Source organism: Rattus norvegicus, chromosome 12 (assembly GCF_021556685.1).
Source record: "Rattus norvegicus strain SHRSP/BbbUtx chromosome 12, alternate assembly SHRSP_T2T, whole genome shotgun sequence".
In the NCBI taxonomy this organism is placed as follows: Eukaryota; Metazoa; Chordata; class Mammalia; order Rodentia; family Muridae; genus Rattus; species Rattus norvegicus.
In genome coordinates this window covers 10,766,289-10,791,900 of record NC_141545.1, presented here as the reverse complement: position 1 = coordinate 10,791,900, position 25,612 = coordinate 10,766,289, and the positions used below count along the sequence as shown (strand labels likewise).

Here is a 25,612-nt window from a genome sequence, read left to right as displayed (position 1 = left end):
GGACTAGCTGAGTTTGGTGAATCCTCACTATTTTCATTATTTAGTCTTAAACTTGAATAAACACTAAAGCAGAATGACTTAAATATAATTTCATTCATTTAAATCATAATTAATTACTAATATAACATTCAGATACAATTTAATACCTCATAAACAACAGCCTTAGAATGACAGGAATTTTTCTGTGCTTTCTGTTTCAGAAACAATTTTCCTGATAAGGCAAACAAAACAAAACTCTAGACATATTGTTTCTGGAGAAAACAATTTAAAAAAGTCATTTGGTGATCATTACAGAAACTCTTCCTAGCTATATATCTCAAGGGATTCCATCACTCACATGGTAGCTCATAACCGTCTATAACTCTGGTTTCAGGGGATCTAATTCCCACATCTGACCTGCACAGACACCAAGTCTAACAGGGAGATCAGGTATATATGTGAGCAAAAGACTTACACAGAGAAACAAGTTTAAATCTAAAATGTAAAATCTTCACTTTTTTATTTATTCCAAATTACATAGATTGTTTTGTAATAAATATTAGAAATATAGCCCTTTCTCCGAATCCATGTAAAATATTCAGTTCACATCTCCTATGACCAATAATTCTGCAACTGAATATGAAATCATATTCTGATTTCTGGAGACAACCTGACTTAATTACAGCTATTCTGTTTGTTGCCTTCTTTTCTTTCTCACTAGATAATTGCCAAATAAATAATAGTAATAAAATTATCAGAAAAGTTTGAATAAGAATTAAAAATTTGAGATCACCAAGTATTCTGGCAAAGCTGATCTTTTAAAAGCTACTGAAAATTTGAAGCTCTAACTGATAAAGTTGACCTTCATACCAGTGACATAAGTCTCTGCAGACTTAAGAGCATGCTCTCCCACTAATGCCAGATAAGAAAACATTCTCGTACGTAGGTGCCTGTGGCCTCTGAACAGCACATGTATGCTCTTTAGTTGGTGGCTCAGTCTCTGATAGCTCCCAGGGGTGCAGGTTGATATTGCTGGTCTTTCTATGATGTTTCCAATCCTTTCAGTTCTTTCAATTCTCCCAACTTTTCCATAGGGGTTGTTGACCTCAGTCCAATGGTTAGATGTAATATCTATATCTGTTTTAGTCAGCTGCTTGCAGGGCCTCTCAGAGGACAGCCATGCTAAGCTACTGGCTGCAAGTACAACATTGCATCAGTAATAATATTTGGGATTGGTGCCTAATAATGGGATGGATCCCAAGTTGAGCCTGTCTTCAGACTCTATTCCATTTTTGTCCTGCATTTCTTTTAGACAGGAGCAATTTGAGGTTGAAAGTTTTGTAGGTGTGTTACTGTCCCTATCCATCCACAGGTGTCCTGTCTGATTTAAAAAGGTGGTCTCTTCAAATTTTACATCTGCGTGATTTTGTGTTTTGGCAAAATTTCCTACCCTGACTCTTGGGAGCACACCTATCCCATGTCTCTGGGATATTCTAGAGGTTCCCACCAACCCCGAGTGCTGTATATTTCCATTCATTCTCTTGGGTACCTTGTCCTCTCTCATGTCTCTCCCATACCTGATCCTGACCGGTTCTCTTCTCATTCCACTCTCACACATATCTCTCCTTCCCTCTGCCTCCCATAGTTATTTATTTCCCTTTGCTAAGAGGGATTGAAGCATCCTTACTTAGGCTTTCCTTATGGTTTAACTTTTAGTGTCATGGATATTCTGTATATTTTGTGTAGTGTCACTGATTAATGAATATATACCATTCATGTCCTTTGGAGTCTGGGTTAGCTCACTCAGAATATTTTCTAGATCCATGCAATTGCCTGCCAATTTCACGATGTCCTTTGTTTTTAGTAGCTGAATAGTATTCCATTGTGTAAATAAACCATATTTTCTGTATCCATTCTTTGGTTGAAGGACATCAGGGTTGCTTCTTATTACAAATAAGGCTGCTATTAACATAGTGAGCTTGCATATTTGTGGTACTGTGGAGCATCTTTTGGGTATATGCCCAGGACCAGTATATCAGCATCTTCAGGTGCAACTATTTCCTGTTTACTGAGGAACAGCCAGATTGATTTCCAGAGTGGTGGTAGAAGTTTGCCATCCCACCAGCAATGGAAGAGCTTTCCCATTTCTCTACAATCTCACCAGCAAGTTCTGTAGTTCTGTTTCTATTTTGAGAATAGTTTAAGGAGTTTTGGTATTAGCTTTTATTTGAAAGTCTGGTAGAATTATGCACTGAATTATACATCATGCCCTAGTCTTTTTGTTACTGTTATTGTTGCTGGTTGTTTTTAATGAATTCTTCTAGTTTCTTAGGGGTTATGGGACTGATTAGTTTATCTGATCTTGATTTAACTTTGGTATGTGGTATCTGTCTAGAAAATCATCCATTTCATGTAGATTTTCAAGCTTTGTCAAGTATAGTCTTTTGTAGTAAAGCCTGATGATTTTTTTAAATTTCTTCAATTTCCATTATGTCTCTCTTTTCATTTCTGATTTTGTTAATTTGCATACTATTTCTGAGACTTTTAGTTAGTTTAGGTTTATGTGTCTTGTTGATTTTCTCAAAGAACGGAATCTTGGTTTTATGGATTCTGTTTCTAATTGATTTCAGACTTAATATTATTTCCTATTGTCTGCTTCTCTTTAGTGTGTTTTCTTATTTTTGATATGGGTTTTCATTGTGCTTTTAAGTTGCTAGTATAGGATATCACAATTATCTTTGTGAAGACAATTAGTGCTCATATTTTATTTTATGTATGCAGTGTGAAATATTTAAATTGCTTAATATGAAGCTAGAGGAGTGAAGTAGGATTCTTTTTTTTTTTCTTCTTCTTCTTTTTTTTTTTTTTGGAGCTGGGGACCGAACCCAGGGCCTTGCGCTTGCTAGGCAAGCGCTGTACCACTGAGCTAAATCCCCAACCCCGGTGAAGTAGGATTCTTATGATGTAAAAATATTATTGGTATTAATACTCCAACAGGCATGTCTTAAAACGGATAGAGAAGAATACAGCAAAAGTCCCCCTACATAGTGCATTCTTAGGTCTATATTCTCTAAACAAAGTGATACACTGAAAATTTTCTCCTCATTATTTTTAGAGTTCTCAGCTTAATTTATTATAGTATCCCTGTAATGGTTCTAATGTTCTAGTATGTATAGTCTACATTATCCTGAAGAAGGAGGAGGAGGAGGAAGAGAGGAAGAGGAGGAGGAGGAGGGAGAGGGAGAGGAGGAGGAGGAGGAAGAGGAAGAGGAGAAGGAGGAGGAGGGAGAGGGAGAGGAGGAGGAGGAAGAGAAGGAGGAGGAGGAAGAGAAGGAGGAGGAGGAAGAGGAGGAGGAGAAGGGGAAGGGGGAGGGAGGACAAGGAGAAGAAATACAGCAAAGCATTCTAAAGCATTGTATCAGAAGGGTTGCCTATATTCAGTTACAGTAGTTACAATTCATGTTTTTTTTTCTCATAGGGCATGAGTATCCACATGACATTAGAATGATAAATATTCAAAAGAACTTCAGTTCACGGGACTTAAGAAATTTTACAGCTTTCTGTTCCCTACATGGGGTAATCATGAAATACCTAAATGCTGATGTACATGGGAAATTCATCTTGAAGCCCAGAAACTCAGCAAGAAGCCAGCAGCAAAAAAGTGAGTCTGCCATCTTCCTTTGGGTGGCTTTTCTTAGTTCCCATTTTAATTTGTCATAAAATATCGCAGCATACTATCATTTTCTTGCTTAGGAAAGGGGCACTGTAAAAAAAACCACACTAAAGCAGTATGTTTCAGGTCCATATTAAGGAAACTCTAAATTCCGATGTAAAGACTAATCTTGGTTATAGGGAGAACATTTCATTTTTCCCAGGCAGATATTTGCCATAAACTGGTATGCCAAGACATTGTGTACACACATTTTTGTCCCATTAGAATAAGCAGGTCTAAGACATGGATCGTGATATGTTCCCATCAAGTGGTTTCATGATTAGAGCACAAAATTACTTATGAACTATATTTTGACAATCTATTGCAATGAAATCTACATAGAAAAACAAGATGTATGGTGTTGAAGATAATTTGTTGCAGGCTTGACTAGAAATTATCTTAGGCTTGTAGCCCAGTCTCTAATCTCATTTCAAATCATATAACAAATATCTTTTAGACATATATCCAGATTCCTAATGGCTCTAACATTGATAGACTGGGGCTTTTTAATTATTTTTTCAAATGATAGAATACTATTATTATTTCTCCTTATAGTCTCCTTAAGGAGACTTTCTTGAAAACCTCCCACTTATACCCTTGATTTCTTTTAAACTTTGCTTTCTTATTTATTAATTTTATTTACATTTGAAATGTCCCATTCCTGGTCCCCCCACCAAGAATACCCCACCACATCCCTCTTCCCCTTTGCCTCTAAGAGGGTGCTCCCCCACCAACCTACCTACTCCCACCTTACCCCTCTAGCATCCCTCTTCTTTGGGGCATCAAGCCTTCACAGGAACAAGAACATCCCTTCCCACTGAGGCTAGACAAGACAGCCATCTCTTTACATATGTAGCAGGGACTGCAGACTGGCAATGTATGCTCTTGGGTTGTTGGCTAAGACCCTGGGAGCTCTGAGGGGTCAAGTTAATTAATATTTTTGTTCTTCCTATGGGGTTGCTATCCCTCTCTCCTCCTTCATTTCTTCCCCTAACTTTTTCATTGGGGTCCCAGGACTCAGTCATGTGGTTGGCTGAGAGTATCTGCATCTTTCTCTGTCAGAAGCTGGTAGACTCTCTCAAAGGACAACCCTGTCAGGTTCCTGTCTGCAAGCATATCATTTCATCATCAACACTGTCATGGTTTGGTGTCTATGGATGGGATAGATCAGATGTTGAGGCAATCTCTGGATGGTCTTTCCTTCAGTCTCTGCTTGAATTTTTGTCCATGCATTTTCTTTAGACAGAAACAATTCTGAGTCAAAAATTTTGATATGTGTTTTGGTATACATATATATAAACACACACACACACACACACACACACACACATACACACACACTCAGACATCTTTGTCCATCTATCTAATATTACTTGTGATTTCAGCCCTCATAATTTTGCATTAGATAGCCAGGCAGGCAATATGTTTTTTTTTACAGTGAAGAAGACTATTTTATATTGTGTTATATGACTCATTTGTTTACTTTTAATTTATTTGTTTTAAGTAACATATTTAAAATTGTATTATAGTCCAATATTCTAAAAGAAAACTCAGAAGCGAAAAAGAAACTTAATTTCAGCTCTGAACTGACACTGTAGTGCACACTCATGTATATTTTCTCATGAGGGGGACATGCTGCTGCTGAAATAAACTTAACAATGGTTCTTCAAAATGCTGAACAAGAAAAGGATGAAAAGAGCTCCACTATGACATTTGAAAAAATAGAAAATTTTTAACTGAGAATAAAAGTGAGGGTGGCTATGAAAATGGATGTAATTATTGAAGCAACAGCCTATACATAGTTCAGGGAGCTTGTTCAATCAATGTATCTAGTATTTCATGATACAGTATGGAGTTAGACATCATCATGTTGTGAGAATTCCCACTACAGAACACAAGGCCATGTCTTAGAGACATCACTAAGATTAATAACAGTGTAGGGCATATGAGAAGAAGGTTACATAAGCACAACAGGATGATTAACCCATTATAACAGGGGCATTTTGCAATTGAAATTTGGTTTTGTAAAAGATCTTTATAAATTATACTATCCCATGTAATGATCTCAACTCCTGCTCAGATATGAAGGAAAAAACTTTTAAGAAACAAAGAACTTCTATGACGTCGCAGTTGGACAGGGGCTCTGTGCCCCACCAGGACCAAGTATGCACCACCCCACCAGTTAAAAAGGGAAGAAAACTGTTTGGAAGAGAACTCAGTTCCATTTGTCAGGATGGCATCCTGCCCGCAGCAATTCTGGTATGTCTCAAATGGTGTTTCTCTGCCTCTCCTAAGACAAAATCCTGCTTCTTAAATACCTGACCCCTTCACTTCTATCACCATGTGGAGCAAGAATTGTTTCTCAAATCATTGGCTTTCCAGTAGGACAATGAGAGAGGGCTATTCAGAAACCATCTATTGGAAAAGTTGGATTTAATCCCTTAACTATTTTGGAAAATCTGATATGAAGAAATGTTGCCTGATCTTTAAGGGATAATATTAGGGTGGGATGTGTAGAACAAAAGATTGAGGCACAAAACCAGCTTGAGGTCGTCTGTGTCCATGCCAGCACGTGCACTGCACCTGTGCACACCATTGGTCTGGTTCTCAAGGAACAAATAGTAGTCTGTGGTGTGTGAAGCCTGACCAGTATTTCTCTATCTTCTTCTCAGGACATGCTGTACCTACTAAAAAAGAAAGGGCCCACAACCACGGGTGTCTTTTTAGAACCTCCGAGTATAACTTTGTGGCAAACAGTAAAGGACAAATTGGATTCGGAAGAGGAGGTGGATATGAACAAGCAATCAGTTAATGTAGTGGCGTGGATCTTTAAGGTAGGGAATGTCTTTCCATCATCCACCTCAGGATTCCTCTCAGTCTATGGGAATAGTTGTCTTCATTTTGTATTCCCTTGAGTGACAGTAGATATGTATGAGAGAAATCGTATATGCTCAAAGTCTCCTCTGTTAGTGGATGATGTTTCAGAAATTGTTTAAGCAATGTGATTGTTGAACTATCAAAAGTGAACCGTCCCCTCATTTCTAGGAGACCAAATCTCAAAGCAAATGTCCCTATCCTCTGGTGTACGATTTTTCTGACTGTCTCAACCTATGCTCAGAGCCAACAGTTCAGGAGTTACTATGTATATATATATAAACTGGGGCTCAGAGTCACAGGATAGTTTGTTCTTTGTACCTTGACTAGCTGTGGTTTTCAGTAATAGTCTCCATCCATTTCAAAGAGAACCTTTTTTGATGGGTAAGGGTATCTTATCTGTGAACATTAAGTTAAATATTTATAATAGAGTTCAGAGTTACACCTGTTTAGTGAAATAGGGGCAGGGCATTATCTAAGAACCATGACCACGTGTGCCTCTACGCTTCCAGTACCAGACGTGGCTTTCTGCTCCTGAGAAATCCAATAATAACTTCCTATGGTTGTCTTTATTGTGGGTATCATAATTGTATGTTTCTATCATTTAAAAATAGTATTCGAACTGGAGTATTGATCGCTTATATGTGCTAGTTTGCTCAGCTGTCCACTAGAGGCATGCTGAGCTAAGGAAAGATTTTCCTATAGTCCAAGTAAATCTGAAAATTTACTCTTTGGTCTCTAGCTTAAATAGATAAAACTTACTGGGCCCACATATCATGGAACGTTCTAACTAGGGGAAATTTGGGGAACTGTGAAGAAAGTTGGAACTAAACTGAAATTTACAGGCGAATGTACTTTGAATAATTTCCATGTTTAATTTTTTTCCACAAAAATATTTTTCCTCTCTTTATAAGGACTTCCTCCAAAACATCGAGGGAAGTCTAATGACTTCAAAACTATATGATGAGTGGATTCGTGTACCCGAAAAGGTCAATGATGAAGAGAAATTAGCCGCAGTGCAGAGGTAATTGTTGGCAAACTGTGAACAACCTCAACATAGAAGTAACATTTGCTTACACACATTTAGAGATTATAAATCACAGAAACATTTACTAAGAACACTGACAGACAGCAAAAGCTTTCAATTGTTCACAGACATGGAAGACACTTTTAAAAGAGTGTGAGTTACAGTGGGAATCACAGTAGCCCAGGCTTATAATCTTACTTTCATATTCCAATTAGATTTGTCTCTTTTCTGAATTGGGTAAATATTTCAAGCAATAATTTGAGTACAAACTCTTTCATTTTATTTACAGTGCATCCTGCATACGATACGATTACTCTGTTCCCTTCCTTCATATTTACAAATTGAGTATACTTGTTTTAAAATAACTCTCTCTGTGTTCAGTCTTTTAGATAAAATGCCACCTGAAAATGCGGCTCTTCTGAGGCAACTTTTTTGTATATTATATGAAATTAAAAGTAACTGTTCTGTTAATGAAATGTCTTCTTACCACCTATCTGTTGGGTTAGCCCCATGTCTCTTATTCGTGCCCAGCTTCTGCAATAATGGAGTGACAAATGATATTGGCAAAAAGGTAATTAGATAAGAACTTTATGCCTAGCATTGATAAGCCTTTACAATGAGACAGGAAAACAGGATTACCCTGAGAATCTTGGTTATTTTGTTGTTGTTGTTGTTGATTGTTTTGGTTTTTGTTTTGTTTCATTTTGTAAAGTAAGTACAGCTTTGAAAGGTGTTCTTCTGGAGGGAAGGAATCATTGGTGAATTTTAAGTAAAATATAAATGGGTATTTGAGCTCAGTGACTCAGTCTTTTGTCTTTGTCATTTAGAATATCCTTAGACTAAGCCAGTGAGAACAAATGCTGTAAAATGATACAAAAAAATAAAAAATAAATCCTAGGTACTTGGTTCAGCAATCAAGACTTAATTCTGACATATTCAGTGTAGAATGTGTGAAATTCTACTTGTTTTCAAGGTGGTTTCCCCAACAAAAAAAGGCAATGCAATTTGGATTTTTTTTATCAGATATGGTCCTTAAGAATTCCTGATTAATGTGAGTAAAATACCATTGGCTTCAGGATGCTGTTTATGATTGGTTTAGAGAAATTATTGTGTATGCTTTTCTATGTTAGCCATCTTTCAAGTACTATAATAAACTACCAAAACTTACGCAGTACAGTGATCAAATGGTTATTTTGACTCTAAGTATTTGAGTTTCTGATCCATTATTAATTGACCAATTTGTCCTTGGACCTGTAAGGAGCAAACTGTAAAACAACTCAACTGAGAAACAATAATATTCTTCATATTGTGTAGAATCAAAGATCAGGAGAAGACAGGGTTCCAAAGTACCTGCCATTGAAGATACATAATTATCCCATTTCCTCCCAGTAGATCTTATTTCAAATACCTCCCAATATAATGAATCATAAAATCAAGATGTTACCATTGCATCTGCACTGAGTCATCACTGTATTAAGATTAAGTAATTAACTAAATATGTGAAGAAATGGCACCTACCGTGATATATTGATGCAGCTGTTACCATTGCACTGCACTGAGACACATGAATTTCACTGCTCAGATGGGTTTGCCTGTCTCTTACTTTTTAGACAGCCCATGGGAACTTTCAGTAGGATGGTACCCACATTCAGAGGCCATCTTCCCTCCTTAGCTCTGCCTTTCTATAAGCAGCCTTATAGTCATGCTCACACATTTATGTATAAATGTAACCAAAGCTATTTCAGTGTACAGTATGTATCACATACTGGCCATCACAATGTAAAAACTGGAAATCATTCTCTTATGTAACATTGCACTGTGATGATCACACTTGAACATCTGATCTCACAATCTTTTAAATTTCTGACAAAAGCCTGCCCCTATTTCTAACAGCTAAATTGTTCTCAGAACTTTGAACTGCATATTTTTAGCCCCCAAGACTAAGAAGTAAAATGTGATTTTGCAACCATGCAAAATGACAGAGACCCTCTGTGTTTGCCCTGTTTTTTCATAGATTTCTCTAGTAGAATTTATGATCGAAAATTCTACAAAAGTTTTTGGAGAAGACCTGGCTGCAGTGGGGCTTGGAACATCACTATATCATCCTCCTGGAGGAAAGTCCTCATGTTCCCAGAATAATGCAACAAATATTGGAAACATTAAGGAAACCGAACATGGACTTAGCAGCTGCCCCATTGGGAGAACATGCACTCCTGGCTATAATACACTGCCGAAAAGTCCAGCTGCTTCTCTTCCCTATGAAGGCCTTATAGGTACATATACTTGTTCTACTCCCAGAAATTAAAGTTAAACCAATGAGCACTGAAAATATGATTTATAACAAACAGCAATGAAGGATTTACCATGTGAGGGAAAATTTCACCTGTGCATTATAGATATTATCCTATTGTTAGAATTTGCTTCCAAACTTTAGTACCTCTTTCCACTGGTCCTGAGTTTATGCTAGAGGTTAAACACAGAAATGAGATTAAGAAATTAAGAATATGTAAAGAAATGATACTTACAGTGATATATTGATTCTTAACATTTTTTCCATCTTTATTAACTTGAGTATTTCTTGTTTACATTTCGATTGTTATTCCCCTTCCCGGTTTCACAGCCAACATCCCCCTAACCCCTCCCACTCCCCTTCTGTTCCCCTCTCTATCCTCCCCCCATTACCACCCTCCCCCCAACAATCAAGTTTACTGGGGATTCAGTTTTGGCAGGACCAAGGGCTTCCCCTTCCACTGGTGCTCTTACTAGGATATTCATTGCTACCTATGAGGTTGAAGCCCAGGGTCAGTCCATGTATAGTCTTTGGGTAGTGGCTTAGTCCCTGGAAGCTCTGGTTGGTTGGCATTGTTGGTCATCTGGGGTGTTGAGCCCCTTCAAGCTCTTTCAGTCTTTTCTCTGATTCCTTCAACGGGGGTCCCATTCTCAGTTCAGTGGTTTGCTGCTGGCATTTGCCTATGTATTTGCTGTATTCTGGCTGTGTCTCTCAGGAGAGATCTGCATCCTGTTCCTGTCGGCCTGCACTTCTTTGCTTCATCCATTTTATCTAATTGGTGGCTGTATATGAATGGGCCACATGTGGGGCAGGCTCTGAATGGGTGTTCCTTCTGCCTCTGTTCTAAACTTTGCCTCCCGATTCCCTCCCAAGGGTATTCTTGTTCCCCTTTTAAAGAAGGAGTGAAGCATTCACATTTTGGTCATCCTTCTTGAGTTTCATGTGTTCTGTGCATCCAGGGTAATTCAAGCATTTGGGCTAATAGCCACTTATCAATGAGTGCATACCATGTGTGTTTTTCTGTGATTGGGTTACCTCACTTAGGATGATATTTTCCAGTTCCATCCATTTGCTTATGAATTTCATAAAGTCATTGTTTTTGATAGCTGAGTAATATTCCATTGTGTAGATGTACCACATTTTGTGTATCCATTCCTCTGCTGAAGGGCATCTGGGCTCTTTCCAGCTTCTGGCTATTATAAATAAGGCTGCTATGAACATAGTGGAGCACATGTCTTTGTTATATGTAGGGGCATCTTTTGGGTATATGCCCAAGAGAGGTATAGTTGGGTCCTCAGGTAGTTCAATGTCCAATTTTCTGAGGAACCTCCAGACTGATTTCCAGAATGGTTGTCACCATCTGTTGTTGTAAAAATATAAAAACAATAAAAAGTATTGTTGGTCTTTTACCCCGCTGGGCCCACACCGCGGTGCCCAGATATCTGCTAGATTATCTTGGCGGAAACACAGCCCAGCCGCACACTTTCCTACACTCAAACCCTCACATAAAAGAACACACAATACAATAATCTTAGATCCAATTGGTAAGATATAATTGCCCACTTAAACATACAAAGCCTGGTACTATCCATCCCTTGAGAACATTAATAACAATCTGTATATACACAGAGCAGAATCTTTTTTTTCTTTTTTGTAAAATTTATTTAATACTTAATAATAATTCTTTGGTTTCCGGGCAAACATCCCCCTCCCCCCTCCCCTTCCTTATGGGTGTTCCCCTCCCAACCCTCCCCCCATTGCCACCCTCCCCCCAACAGTCTAGTTCACTGGGGATTCAGTCTTAGCAGGACCCAGGGCTTCCCCTTCCACTGGTGATCTTACTAGGATATTCATTGCTACCTATGAGGTCAGAGTCCAGTGTCAGTCCATGTATAGTCTTTAGGTAGTGGCTTAGTCCCTGGAAGCTCTGGTTGCTTGGCATTGTTGTACATATGGGGTCTCGAGCCCCTTCAAGCTCTTCCAGTTCTTTCTCTGATTCCTTCAACGGGGGTCCTATTCTCAGTTCAGTGGTTTGCTGCTGGCATTCACCTCTGTATTTGCTGTATTCTGGCTGTGTCTCTCAGGAGCGATCTACATCTGGCTCCTCTCGGTCTGCACTTCTTTGCTTCATCCATCTTGTCTAATTGGGTGGCTGTATATATATATGGGCCACATGTGGGGCAGGCTCTGAATGGGTGTTCCTTCAGTCTCTGTTTTAATCTTTGCCTCTCTCTTCCCTGCCAAGGGTATTCTTGTTCCCCTTTTAGAGAAGGAGTGAAGCATTCACATTTTGATCATCCGTCTTGAGTTTCATTTGTTCTAGGCATCTAGGGTAATTCAAGCATTTGGGCTAATAGCCACTTATCAGTGAGTGCATACCATGTATGTCTTTCTGTGATTGGGTTAGCTCACTCAGGATGATATTTTCCAGTTCCAACCATTTGCCTACGAATTTCATAAAGTCATTGTTTTTGATAGCTGAGTAATATTCCATTGTGTAGATGTACCACATTTTCTGTATCCATTCCTCTGTTGAAGGGCATCTGGGTTCTTTCCAGCTTCTGGCAATTATAAATAAGGCTGCGATGAACATAGTGGAGCACGTGTCTTTTTTATATGTTGGGGCATCTTTTGGGTATATGCCCAAGAGAGGTATAGCTGGATCCTCAGGCAGTTCAATGTCCAATTTTCTGAGGAAACACCAGACTGATTTCCAGAATGGTTGTACCAGTCTGCAATCCCACCAACAATGGAGGAGTGTTCCTCTTTCTCCACATCCTCGACAGCATCTGCTGTCACCTGAGTTTTTGATCTTAGCCATTCTCACTGGTGTGAGGTGAAATCTCAGGGTTGTTTTGATTTGCATTTCCCTTATGACTAAAGATGTTGAACATTTCTTTAGGTGTTTCTCAGCCATTTGGCATTCCTCAGCTGTGAATTCTTTGTTTAGCTCTGAACCCCATTTTTTAATAGGGTTATTTGTCTCCCTGCGGTCTAACTTCTTGAGTTCTTTGTATATTTTGGATATAAGGCCTCTATCTGTTGTAGGATTGGTAAAGATCTTTTCCCAATCTGTTGGTTGCCGTTTTGTCCTAACCACAGTGTCCTTTGCCTTACAGAAGCTTTGCAGTTTTATGAGATCCCATTTGTCGATTCTTGATCTTAGAGCATAAGCCATTGGTGTTTTGTTCAGGAAATTTTTTCCAGTGCCCATGTGTTCCAGATGCTTCCCTAGTTTTTCTTCTATTAGTTTGAGTGTGTCTGGTTTGATGTGGAGGTCCTTGATCCACTTGGACTTAAGCTTTGTACAGGGTGATAAGCATGGATCGATCTGCATTCTTCTACATGTTGACCTCCAGTTGAACCAGCACCATTTGCTGAAAATGCTATCTTTTTTCCATTGGATGGTTTTGGCTCCTTTGTCAAAAATCAAGTGACCATAGATGTGTGGGTTCATTTCTGGGTCTTCAATTCTGTTCCATTGGTCTATCTGTCTGTCTGTGTACCAATACCATGCAGTTTTTATCACTATTGCTCTGTAATACTGCTTGAGTTCAGGGATAGTGATTCCCCCTGAAGTCCTTTTATTGTTGAGGATAGTTTTAGCTATCCTGGGTTTTTTGTTATTCCAGATGAATTTGCAAATTGTTCTGTCTAACTCTTTGAAGAATTGGATTGGTATTTTGATGGGGATTGCATTGAATCTGTAGATCGCTTTTGGTAAAATGGCCATTTTTACTATATTAATCCTGCCAATCCATGAGCTTGGGAGATCTTTCCATCTTCTGAGGTCTTCTTCAATTTCTTTCTTCAGAGGCTTGAAGTTCTTATTGTACAGATCTTTTACTTGCTTGGTTAAAGTCACACCGAGGTACTTTATATTATTTGGGTCTATTATGAAGGGTGTCGTTTCCCTAATTTCTTTCTCGGCTTGTTTCTCTTTTGTGTAGAGGAAGGCTACTGATTTATTTGAGTTAATTTTATACCCAGCCACTTTGCTGAAGTTGTTTATCAGCTTTAGTAGTTCTCTGGTGGAACTTTTGGGATCACTTAAATAAACTATCATATCATCTGCAAATAGTGATATTTTGACTTCTTCTTTTCCGATCTGTATCCCCTTGACCTCCTTTTGTTGTCTGATTGCTCTGGCTAGAACTTCAAGAACTATATTGAATAAGTAGGGAGAGAGTGGGCAGCCTTGTCTAGTCCCTGATTTTAGTGGGATTGCTTCAAGTTTCTCTCCATTTAGTTTAATGTTAGCAACTGGTTTGCTGTATATGGCTTTTAGTATGTTTACGTATGGGCCTTGAATTCCTATTTTTTCCAGGACTTTTATCATGAAGGGGTGTTGAATTTTGTCAAATGCTTTCTCAGCATCTAATGAAATGATCATGTGGTTTTGTTCTTTCAGTTTGTTTATATAATGGATCACGTTGATGCTTTTCCGTATATTAAACCATCCCTGCATGCCTGGGATGAAGCCTACTTGATCATGCTGGATGATTGTTTTGATGTGCTCTTGGATTCGGTTTGCCAGAATTTTATTGAGTATTTTTGCGTCGATATTCATAAGGGAAATTGGTCTGAAGTTCTCTTTCTTTGTTGGGTCTTTGTGTGGTTTAGGTATAAGAGTAATTGTGGCTTCATAGAAGGAATTCGGGAGTGATCCATCTGTTTCAATTTTGTGGAATAGTTTGGATAATATTGGTATGAGGTCTTCTATGAAAGTTTGATAGAATTGTGCACTAGACCAGTCTGGACCTGGGCTCTTTTTGGTTTGGAGACCTTTAATGACTGCTTCTATTTCCTTAGGAGTTATGGGGTTGTTTAACTGGTTTATCTGTTCCTGATTTAACTTTGGTACCTGGTATCTGTCTAGGAAATTATCCATTTCCTGCAGATTTTCAAGTTTTGTTGAATATAGGCTTTTATAGTAAGATCTGATGATTTTTTGAATTTCCTCTGAATCTGTAGTTATGTCTCCCTTTTCATTTCTGATTTTGTTAATTTGGACACACTCTCTGGGTCCTCTCGTTAGTCTGGCTAAGGGTTTATCTATCTTGTTGATTTTCTCAAAGAACCAACTTTTGGTTCTGTTGATTCTTTCTATGGTCCTTTTTGTTTCTACTTGGTTGATTTCAGCTCTGAGTTTGATTATTTCCTGCCTTCTACTCCTCCTGGGTGTATTTGCTTCTTTTTGCACAGAGCAGAATCTTAACATCACCTGTCATCTTGTTCTGCCACGGTTTCTCAGCCCCTCTCCTCCGCCCTGTCTCCTCCTCTCTCCCCTAGTCTCCTCCTCTTCCTTCAAACTTCTCTCCCACCCATCCTTCCTTCTCCTCCAATGACAGGCCTCCTTCTATCCTGTACCTGCCTCACCTGTGACATCATCCTACATTTCACCCTTTTGTCTAATCAAAAAAAAAGTTTCTCTCAAATATAAGCTAAGCACAACTACTATCATTTTGTAATTAAGAGCATAAAATATATCTAACACCCTGTCCAACACTATATCAGTTAAACAGAACATTTAGTTATCCATTCCAGCTTAAGAAAGGCTTAAAATCTGTATTATATCTTGGCTAGCTTGCATACTACCTGATAACTATCCAATAAAATATGTATATTTAGAGTTAAACAGCCTGATAGGCTATGAGACTATAATCAGTCTTCAACCCCATCAGAAATCTGGGAATGACCAAATCTCTATACACATAGGAAGCCTAACACGGCTTCCAGAACTGAGAGGTTGTAGAGACAAATCTCTGCTAGCACAGTCCCTTGTTAGCAACATGTGAGCTCAAATCTTCAGCCTTTTGGCCCAAAATCAACTGACAGACTCTAGAAATGCAGATTTTGAAGGGCTGATCACCCTGTCTTGGCAGGGTTTATCAGTCAACTATTCTGCATAATTTGTCCTTTTCTGGACAGTATTAGTCTGCAGATGAAACAGGCAGTTTTGTCCAGTGGCTGCCTAGCCACAAAGTATTGCCTTACCTGGAGGTAGATATGTTCACATTCTTCGTTAAATCCACCAAAGGGTAACTGTTAGGAGCAGATATGTCTCAACAAAAGATAAATAACTTTAAATCTCAAATTTTGTGGATTTCTGACATTTTTGAAAACCATCTATCTATATAAGACAATCTCGACTGTTGTCTTTATATCTTAATATTGTCTTGAAAGTTCTCTCACAAAGTCAGTAATATGTTTGGTATTTGGCCCTTAACTCACATGTGTAATCAACTCATAAGTTTGTAATGACATCAATAGAAGGACTGGCTCTAAACCTTGTACTTTTAATCTCTTTTAACAAATAAATTCTATATCAAAACAAAGATGATTTTAGCTTAGTTAACAAATAGGATTACGACTCTATAACTCAAACTACCCAATTCCTCCCTGTTAAAATACAATCATTTCTAAATTTCTCATAAAAATAACTTTAGAATAACCACTTCCAGCCCCCCAAAGTCCAGGGAATTGGGGCGACGACTTCTCCATAACTTCTTCAAGCTGTACATGGGCATTGAGATATCCTTAGGGGTAGGGGGTAGGAAGAATGAAGCAAATACTGTAGCGGGATGTGTCCTGACTGGACCCAGCTGAAAGTCTTTGAGACCAGGATTCCAAGTAGGCACACTCTGTAAAATACAACTCTGAAGACAAAAGTTTAGAATTGAGATATCTTTTTGTTTGATTCTCCTGAATAAATTTTTCAGGTGGTCTACCTCTATCAAATCTGATCAGTATGACTCTGTGAGGTTTCCAGAGCCTAATCACAGGTTTTAGAAACACAAAGACAAAATCTTTCTCCCAAAATACTGTGTTCCTTAGTCTGAAACCAGAAAAGCTTGTATCTTGCACTTTCTCCCAGAGTAATAATATAATCATAAAACTCAAAAGTCACACCCATCATGAATATTAAACAATTTTTTAAAAAAGGAAGTAAGCTAAACAATGAACCTGATAGGCTTTTGTACTCTGTGATACTGGGAAAGTATCCCAAAGTTCCCATGGAGCCCACGTTAAGAGAATTCGAGCTTCATGTTGTGGTATATATCAAAAGTAACCACAAACCCTCGCTAGCCAGCATCAACGAGCCATATGGCCTTTAGTGGTGTAATTCATAAAACAAACCAAATACCTTTTATCAATTCCAGTATCAATAAGCAACACATCAAACCAGGACTTTAGCCCAAAATATCTCAATCTGTTAAGCTCTCTACCCGGAACCACAGATTTTTCTTTAACCTTAATAACTTCTAAAATATATGCCTGCATTCACTCTCCTTGGTGTTACAGACATTAAATCACAACTCTCTACTTGGAGTTAGTGACTAATTTTCCCCTAAGTTCTGAACCGTGGATGAAAATCCCCACCTGATTCAGGTAATCTCTTTACTCTCTTCTTTCTAAAAACAAACTCAATCACCTTTTAATAATACCTGTAATTAAGAAGTAGCTTGTCTAACTAGGATTTCAACCCAAAATTCCCATGGAGCCCACATTAAAAAGAATATGAGTATCCTAAACAACTTTCTTTAAAAAGCAGCTTTTAATCTCTAACTCTCTGAGCTGCCATTACTTATCACACAGCAGGAGACCTACAGCCTGCCAGCCCAGGTGGCTTCCCCATTTCTTTGTTTGAATTCCTGCCCTTAAGATATCACATGACTTAACATGACATTGGCCTCCTCTTACTTAGAAAATAAAAACTTTCTCTCAACTCTAAGGGTTACTAGTGGATTCTTGTCCATCACTTTGGCTTGCCATCTGTTGTTGTAAAAATATAAATATAAAAAAGATTAATGGTGTCTTTTACCCCGCTAGGTCCTTACCACAGTGCCCCAAGATATCTGCTAGATTATCTTGGCGGAAACACAGCCCAGCCGCACACTTCCCTACACTCAAACCCTCACATAAAAGAACCCACAATACAATAATCTTAGATCCAATTGGTAAGATATAATTGCCCACTTAAACATACAAAGCCCGGTACTATCCATCCCTTGAGAACATTAATAACAACCTGTATATACACAGAGCAGAATCTTAACATCACCTGCCATCTTGTCCTGCCACGGCTTCTCAGCCCCTCTCCTCCGCCCTGTCTCCTCCTCTCTCCCCTTGTCTCCTCCTCTTCCTTCAAACTTCTCTCCTGCCGATCCTTCTTTCTCCTCCAATGACAGGCCTCCTTCTATCCTGTACCTGCCTCACCTGTGACATCATCCTACATGTACTAGTCTGCAATCCCACCAATAATGGAGGAGTGTTCCTCTTTCTCCACATCCTCGACAGCATTTGCTGTCACCTGAGTTTTTGATCTTAGCCATTCTCACTGGTGTGAGGTGAAATCTCACAGTTGTTTTGATTTGCATTTCCCTTATGACAGAAGATGTTAAACATTTCTTTAGGTGTTTCTCAGCCATTAGGCATTCCTCAGCTCAGAATTCTTTGTTTAGCTCTGAATCCCTTTTTTTATAGGGTTATTTGTCTCCCTGCAGTCTACCTTTTTGAGTTCTTTATATATTTTGGATATAAGCCCTCTATCTGTTGTAGGATTGGTAAAGATCTTTTCCCAATCTGTTGGTTGTCGATTTGTCCTAACAACAGTATCCTTTGCCTAACAGAAGCTTTGCAGTTTTATGAGATCCCATTTGTCGATTCTGGATCTTAGAGCATAAGCCATTGGTGTTTTGTTCAGGATATTTTCTCCAGTGCCCATGTGATTGAGATGCTTACCCACTTTTTCTTCTACTAGTTTGAGTGTATCTGGTTTGATGTGGAGGTCCTTGATCCACTTGGACTTAAGCTTTGTACAGGGTGATAAGCATGGATCGATCTGCATTCTTCTACATGACTGACCTCAGGTTGAACCACCACCATTTGCTGAAAATGCTATCTTTTTTCCATTGGATAGTTTTGGCCCCTTTGTCAAAAATCAAGTGACCATAGGTGTGTGGGTTCATTTCTGGGTCTTCAATTCTATTCCACTGGTCTCTCTGTCTGACTCTGTACCAATACCATACAGTTTTTTATCACCATTGCTCTGTAATACTCCTTGAGTTCAGGTATAGTGATCCCCCCCCCCCAGAAGTCCTATTATTTTTGAGGATAGTTTTAGCTATCCTGGGTTTTTTGTTATTCCAAATGAATTTGCAAATTGTTCTGTCTAACTCTCTGAAGAATTGGATTGGTATTTTGATGGGGATTGCATTGAATCTGTAGATCGCTTTTGGTAAAATTGCCATTTTTACTATATTAATCCTGCCAATGCATGAGCATGGGAGATATTTCCATCTTCTGAGGTCTTCTTCAATTTCTTTCTTCAGAGACTTGAAGTTCTTATCATACAGATCTTTCACTTGCTTGGTTAAAGTCACACTAAGGTATTTTATATTATTTGGGACTTTTATGAAGGGTGTCGTTTCCCTAATTTCTTTCTCGGCTTGTTTCTCTTTTGTATAGAGGAAGGCTACTGATTTATTTGAGTTAATTTTATACCCAGCCACTTTGCTGAAGTTGTTTATCAGGTTTAGTAGTTCTCTGGTGGAACTTTTGGGATCACTTAAATAAACTATCATATCATCTGCAAATAGTGATATTTTGGCTTCTTCTTTTCCGATCTGTATCCCCTTGACCTCCTTTTGTTGTCTGATTGCTCTGGCTAGAACTTCAAGAACTATATTGAATAAGTAGGGAGAGAGTGGGCAGCCTTGTCTAGTCCCTGATTTTAGTGGGATTGCTTCAAATTTCTGTCCATTTAGTTTAATGTTAGCAACTGGTTTGCTGTATATGGCTTTTAGTATGTTTAGGTATGGGCCTTGAATTCCCATTCTTTCCAGGACTATTATGATGAAGGGGTGTTGAATATTGTCAAATGCTTTCTTAACATCTAATGAAATGGTCATGTGGTTTTGTTCTTTCAGTTTGTTTATATAATGGATTACGTTAATGGTTTTCTGAATATTAAACCATCCCTGCATGCCTGGGATGAAGCCTACTTGATCATGGTGGATGACCGTTTTGATGTGCTCTTGGATTCAGTTTGCCAGAATTTTATTGAGTATTTTTGCTTCGATCCTCATAAGGGAAATTGGTCTGAAGTTCTCTTTCTTTGTTGGGTCTTTGTGTGGTTTAGGTATAAGAGTAATTGTGGCTTCATAGAAGGAATTCGGTAGCAATCTTGTCTGTTTCAATTTTGTGGAATAGTTTGGATAGTATTGGTTTGAGGTCTTCTATGAAGGTCTGATAGAATTCTGCACAGAGCCTGCCTGGTCCTGGGCTCTTTTTGGTTGGGAGACCTTTAATGACTGCTTCTATTTCCTTAGGAGTTATGGGGTTGTTTAAATGGTTTATCTGTTCCTGATTTAACTTCGGTACTGGGTATTTGTCTAGGAAATTATCCATTTCCTGAAGATTTTTAAGTTTTATTGAATATAGGCTTTTGTAGTAGGATCTGATGATTTTTTGAATTTCCTCTGATTTGATAGTTATGTCTCCCTTTTCATTTCTGATTTTGTTAATTTGGACACACTCTCTGTTTCCTCTCATTACTCTTCTAAGGGTTTATCTATCTTGTTGATTTTCTCAAAGAACCAACTTTTGGTTCTGTTGATTCTTTCTATGGTCCTTTTTGTTTCTACTTGGTTGATTTCAGCTCTGAGTTTGATTATTTCCTGCCTTCTATTCCTCCTAGGTGTATTTGCTTCTTTTTGTTCTAGAGCTTTTAGGTGTGCTGTCAAGTTGCTGATATATGCTCTCTCCTGTTTCTTTCTGCAGACATTCAGAGCTATGAGTTTTCCTCTTAGCACAGCTTTCATTGTGTCACATAAGTTTGGGTATGTTGTACCTTCATTTTCATTGAATTCTAAGAAGTCTTTAATTTCTTTCTTTATTTCTTCCTTGACAAGGTCATCACTGAGTAGAGCATTGTTCAACTTCCATGTATATGTGGGCGTTCTTCCCTTATTGTTATTGAAGACCAGCTTTAGCCCGTGGTGGTCTGATAGGACACATGGGATTATTTCTAACTTTCTGTATCTGTTGATGCCTTTTTTATGACCAATTATGTGGTCAGTTTTGGAAAATACCATGAGGTGGTGAGAAGAAGGTTTATCTTTTTGTTTTAGGATAGAAAGTTCTATAACTATCTTTTAAGTCAATTTGGTTCATGACTTCTCTTAGTCTGTCTATGTCTTTGTTAAATTTCTGTTTCCATGATCTGTCCAGTGTGAGTGGGGTGTTGAAATCTCCCACTATTATTGTGTGAGGTGCAATGTGTGCTTTGAGCCTTAGTAAGGTTTCATTTATGTATGTAGGTGCCCTTGTATTTGGAGCATAAATATTTAGGATTGAGAGTTCATCTTGGTGGATTTTTCCTTTGATGAATATGAAGTATCCTTATCTTTTTTGATGACATTTAGTTGAAAATCGATTTTGTTCAATATTAGAATGGCTACTCCAGCTTGCTTCTTCAGACCATCTGCTTGGAAAGTAGTTTTCCAGCCTTTCACTCTGAGGTAGTGTCTGTCTTTGTCTCTCAGGTGTGTTTCCTGTAGGCAGCAGAATGCAGGGTCCTCATTGAGTATTCAGCTTGTTAATCTATGTCTTTTCATTGGGAGTTGAGACCTTTGATGTAGAGAGATATTAAGGAATAGTGATTATTGCTTCCGGTTATATTCATATTTGGATGTGAGAATATGTTTGTGTGCTTTTCTTTTGTTTTGTTGCCAAGATGATTAGTTTCTTGCTTTTTCTAGGGTGTAGCTTGCCTCCTTATGTTGGGCTTTACCATTTATTATCCTTTCTAATGCTTGATTTGTAGAAAGATATTGGGTAAGTTTGGTTTTGTCATGGAATATCTTGGTTTCTCCATCTGTGTTAATTGAGAGTTTTGCTGGATACAGTACCCTGGACTGGCATTTGTGTTCTCTTAGGGTCTGTATGACATCTGTCCAGGATCTTCTGGTTTTCATATTCTCTAGTGAGAAGTCTGGTGTGATTCTGATAGGTCTGCCTTTATACGTTACTTGACCTTTTTCCCTTACTGCTTTTAATATTCTTTCTTTATTTTGTGCATTTGGTGTTTTACTATTATGTGACGGGAGGAGTTTCTTTTCTGGTCCAATCTATTTGGAGTTCTGTAGTCTTCTTGTATGTTTATGGGCATCTCTTTCTTTAGGTTAGGGAAGTTTTCTTCTATGATTTTGTTGAAGATATTTACTGGTCCTTTGAGCTGGGAGTCTTCACTCTCCTCTATACCTAGTATCCTTAGGTTTGATCTTCTCATTGAGTCCTGGTTTTCCTGTATGTTTTGAACCAGTAGCTTTTTCCATTTTACATTATCTTTGACCATTGTGTCGATGATTTCTATGGAATCTTCTGCTCCTGAGATTCTCTCTTCTAACTCTTGTATTCTGTTGGTGGTGCTTGTATCTGCAGCTCTTTGTCTCTTCCTTTTGTTTTCTATATCCAGGGTTGTTTCCCTTTGTGCTTTCTTTATTGCTTCTATTTCCATTTTCAATTCCTTCACCTGTTTGTGTTTTCCTGGAATTCTTTCAGGCATTTTTGTGATTCCTCTGAATAGGCTTCTACTTGTTTATTTCTGTTTTCCTGCGTTTCTCTAAGGGAGTTCTTCTTGTCTTTCTTGAAGTCTTCCAGCATCATGATCAAATGTGATTTTAAATCTAGATCTTGCTTTTCTGGTGTGTTTGGATATTGAGTGTTTGCTTTGGTGGGAGAATTGGGTTCCGATGATTGCCATGTAGTCTTGGTTTCTGTTGCTTGGGTTCCTGTGCTTGCCTCTCGCCATCAGGTTGTCTCTGGTGTTACCTTGTTCTGATATTTCTGACAATGGCTATACTGTCCTATAGGCCTGTGTGTCAGGGGTGCTGTATACCTGTTTTCCTGTTTTCTTTCAGCCAGTTATAGGAACAGAGTGTTCTGGTTTCAGGTGTATAGTCTTTCCTGTCTACTGGTCTTCAGCTGTTCCTGTGGGTCTGTATCCTGAGTCCACCAGGCAGGTCGCTTGGAGCAGAGAAATTGGTCTTACCTGTGGCCCAGCGGCTCAAGTTGCTGGTTGGGGGCTGCTGTTGAGCTCTCCGTGAGGGCGGCAACCAGGAGGGCCTGGGCTGCCTTTTCCTGGCCCCCCTTACACCGGGATCCCAGATGGTATTATGTGTTTTCCTCTGGAGTCAAAAATGTGGGCAGAGTGTAGTGTCTTCTGGTTTCCCAGGCATGTCTGCCCCTCTGAAGGTTTAGCTCTCCCTCCCACGGGATTTTGATGCAGAGAACTGTTGATCCGGTGTCTTCAGGTCCGGGCTGTGTCTGGAGTGCAGGGATCCTGCTGCTCGAGTGCTGATTCTTAACATTCTCAACATAGACCCTTTTTTATTTTCCTCCATTATATTAACCTGGGTATTTCTTATTTACATTTCGATCTTTATTCCCTTTCCTGGTTTCCAGGCCAGCATTCCCCTAACCCCTCTGCCTTACCTTTTCTATGGGTGCTCCCTCCTCATCCTCCCCCCATTACTGCCCTCCCCCCAACAATCACGTTCACTGGAGATTCTTTCTTGGCAGGAACAAGGGCTTCCCCTTCCACTGGTGCTCTTAATAGGCTATTCATTGCTACCTGTGCAGTTGGAGCCCAGGGTCAGTCCTTGTATAGTCTTTGTGTAGTGGCTTAGTCCCTGGAAGCTCTGGTTGGTTGGCATTGTTGTTCCTATGGGGTCTCAAGCCCCTTCAAGCTCTTTCAGTCCTTCCTCTGATCCTTCAATGATGGGGGTCTCATTCTCAGTTCACTGTTTTGCTGCTGGCTCTGAATGGGTGTTCCTTCTACCTCTCTTCTACACTTTGCCTCCCTATTCCCTCCTAAGGGTATTCTTGTTCCCCTTTTAAAGAAGGAGTGAAGCATTTGAATTTTGGTCATCCTTCTTGAGTTTCATGTGTTCTGTGCATCTAGGGTAATTCAAGCATTTGGGCTAATAGCCACTTATCAAGGAGTGCATACCATGTGTGTTTTTCTGTGATTGGGTTACCTCACTCAGGATGATATTTTCCAGTTCCATCCATTTGCCTATGAATTTCATAAAGTCATTGTTTTTGATAGCTGAGTAGTATTCCATTGTGTAGATGTACCACATTTTCTGTATCCATTCCTCTGTTGAAGGGCATCTGGGTTCTTTCCAGCTTCTGACTATTATAAATAAGACTGCTATGAACATAGTGGAGCACATGTCTTTGTTATATGTAGGGGCATCTTTTGGGTATATGCCCAAGAGAGGTATAGCTGGATCCTCAGGCAGTTCAATGTCCAATTTTCTAAGAAACCTCCAGACTGATTTCCAGAATGGTTTACTAGTCTGCAATCCCACCAACAGTGGAGGAGTGTTCCTCTTTCTCCACATCCTCGCCAGCATTTGCTGTCACCTGAGTTTTTGTTCTTAGCCATTCTGACTAGTGCGAGGTTGAATCTCATAGATTCTTAAAATAAAGAAAATAGCAACTCAATAGCAAATTGGATTTTCTCTATGTAACAGCTCTGGCCGTCATGGAGCTTGATCAGTGAACCAAACTGAAATCAAATTTACATAGATCCCCTTGGCTCTGCTTCCTGAGATCTAGAAATAAAGGCATGTGCCAGCATCCTAGTCTTTTATGAAAATCTGAAAATATAGCATAATAACCCATATGGTTGACATAGACACTACGATCTCAGATTTGAGCTCACAGATCAGTGGAGAAAGCCAAGGAATGTAACAGAAGTGCAATTAGGCAAATTGTGTTGTGAAGCACAGATACTGCTGGTACTTTACTGTTGTCCACGGCAGTCACAAGTCACACAAGGGGATGAAAAGATTGGTACTATATGACTGTTTGACTCTAATACCTTTAAGCATAGCTTTCAAGGCAAACACAATAACTTACGCTTTATACATGAAGAATGGGCCATATACAACTATATATCGAGTGACTTATGAAGCAAGATCATTATAAATGTTGTAATATTAATTAGTTATTTTCTGTGTTGATATTGCATAAGGCATGCAGGTGGTAAAGGGAAAAAGGTACACTAGGGCTAAATGAAGACTAAATGAGTTCAGCAATTACAGCAATGATTTCCCTTCTTCCTTAGATTCACAAAAACACGAAGGCATTGTATATACTAACCCAACTGTAACATCTATTAATCCACCACAAGCAAAACAGAAATGTTTGTTTGGCAAATCTCTTTCGGGTCTTTTAGAAGACAAAACGTTGCCTACTCCAAAACTTGTGAGTATCAGTTTGGGTTTCTACAGCACCTTCATTCTAAGGAATTATTTAATCAAACAAATTAATGTTTAGATGACCTATACATGAAGATAAGATCATTTTAAAATAGAAATAATTTGCACTGAAGTTTGAGTCATGTAATTGAAAGAAATCAAAAATACAGAATAAAGAGAAATAATATTCCCATGTTTTACCCTGATTGCATCAAAGATCCTAACCCACCAGCTTCTTGGATGAAATGGGTCTAGGGAAGTACACCGCTGATAACCCTACTATAAAGTCTTCCAGCTTCTTTATGACTCCATATTATTCTGGAGTCAATCCCTTAATATCATTGCCTCTGAGATTACTCAATCTTTTATAATTAATGATATCTATAGACTTTTACTGTGCATTATCAATGAATTAGATATATACATTATTTTTTTGCTATATAGTAACATCTTTT

The 25,612-nt window shown here is 38.7% G+C and overlaps 1 protein-coding gene across 3 annotated transcripts in view; it reads left to right on the top strand.

Annotated features, from left to right (window-relative positions):
• The window catches only part of Ralbp1l1 (ralA binding protein 1 like 1), a 44,596-nt gene that overhangs the window by 15,030 nt on the left and 3,954 nt on the right, over positions 1–25,612 (top strand). For 2 of the 3 annotated variants that reach the window (XM_087578212.1, XM_087578213.1), the window contains 7 exons: positions 3,458–3,640; positions 5,772–5,950; positions 6,364–6,525; positions 7,480–7,589; positions 7,974–8,163; positions 9,607–9,865; positions 25,025–25,164. In XM_087578212.1, coding sequence (XP_087434338.1) covers positions 3,458–3,640; positions 5,772–5,950; positions 6,364–6,525; positions 7,480–7,589; positions 7,974–8,163; positions 9,607–9,865; positions 25,025–25,164 — 1,223 coding nt within the window. 3 annotated transcript variants of the gene reach the window in all.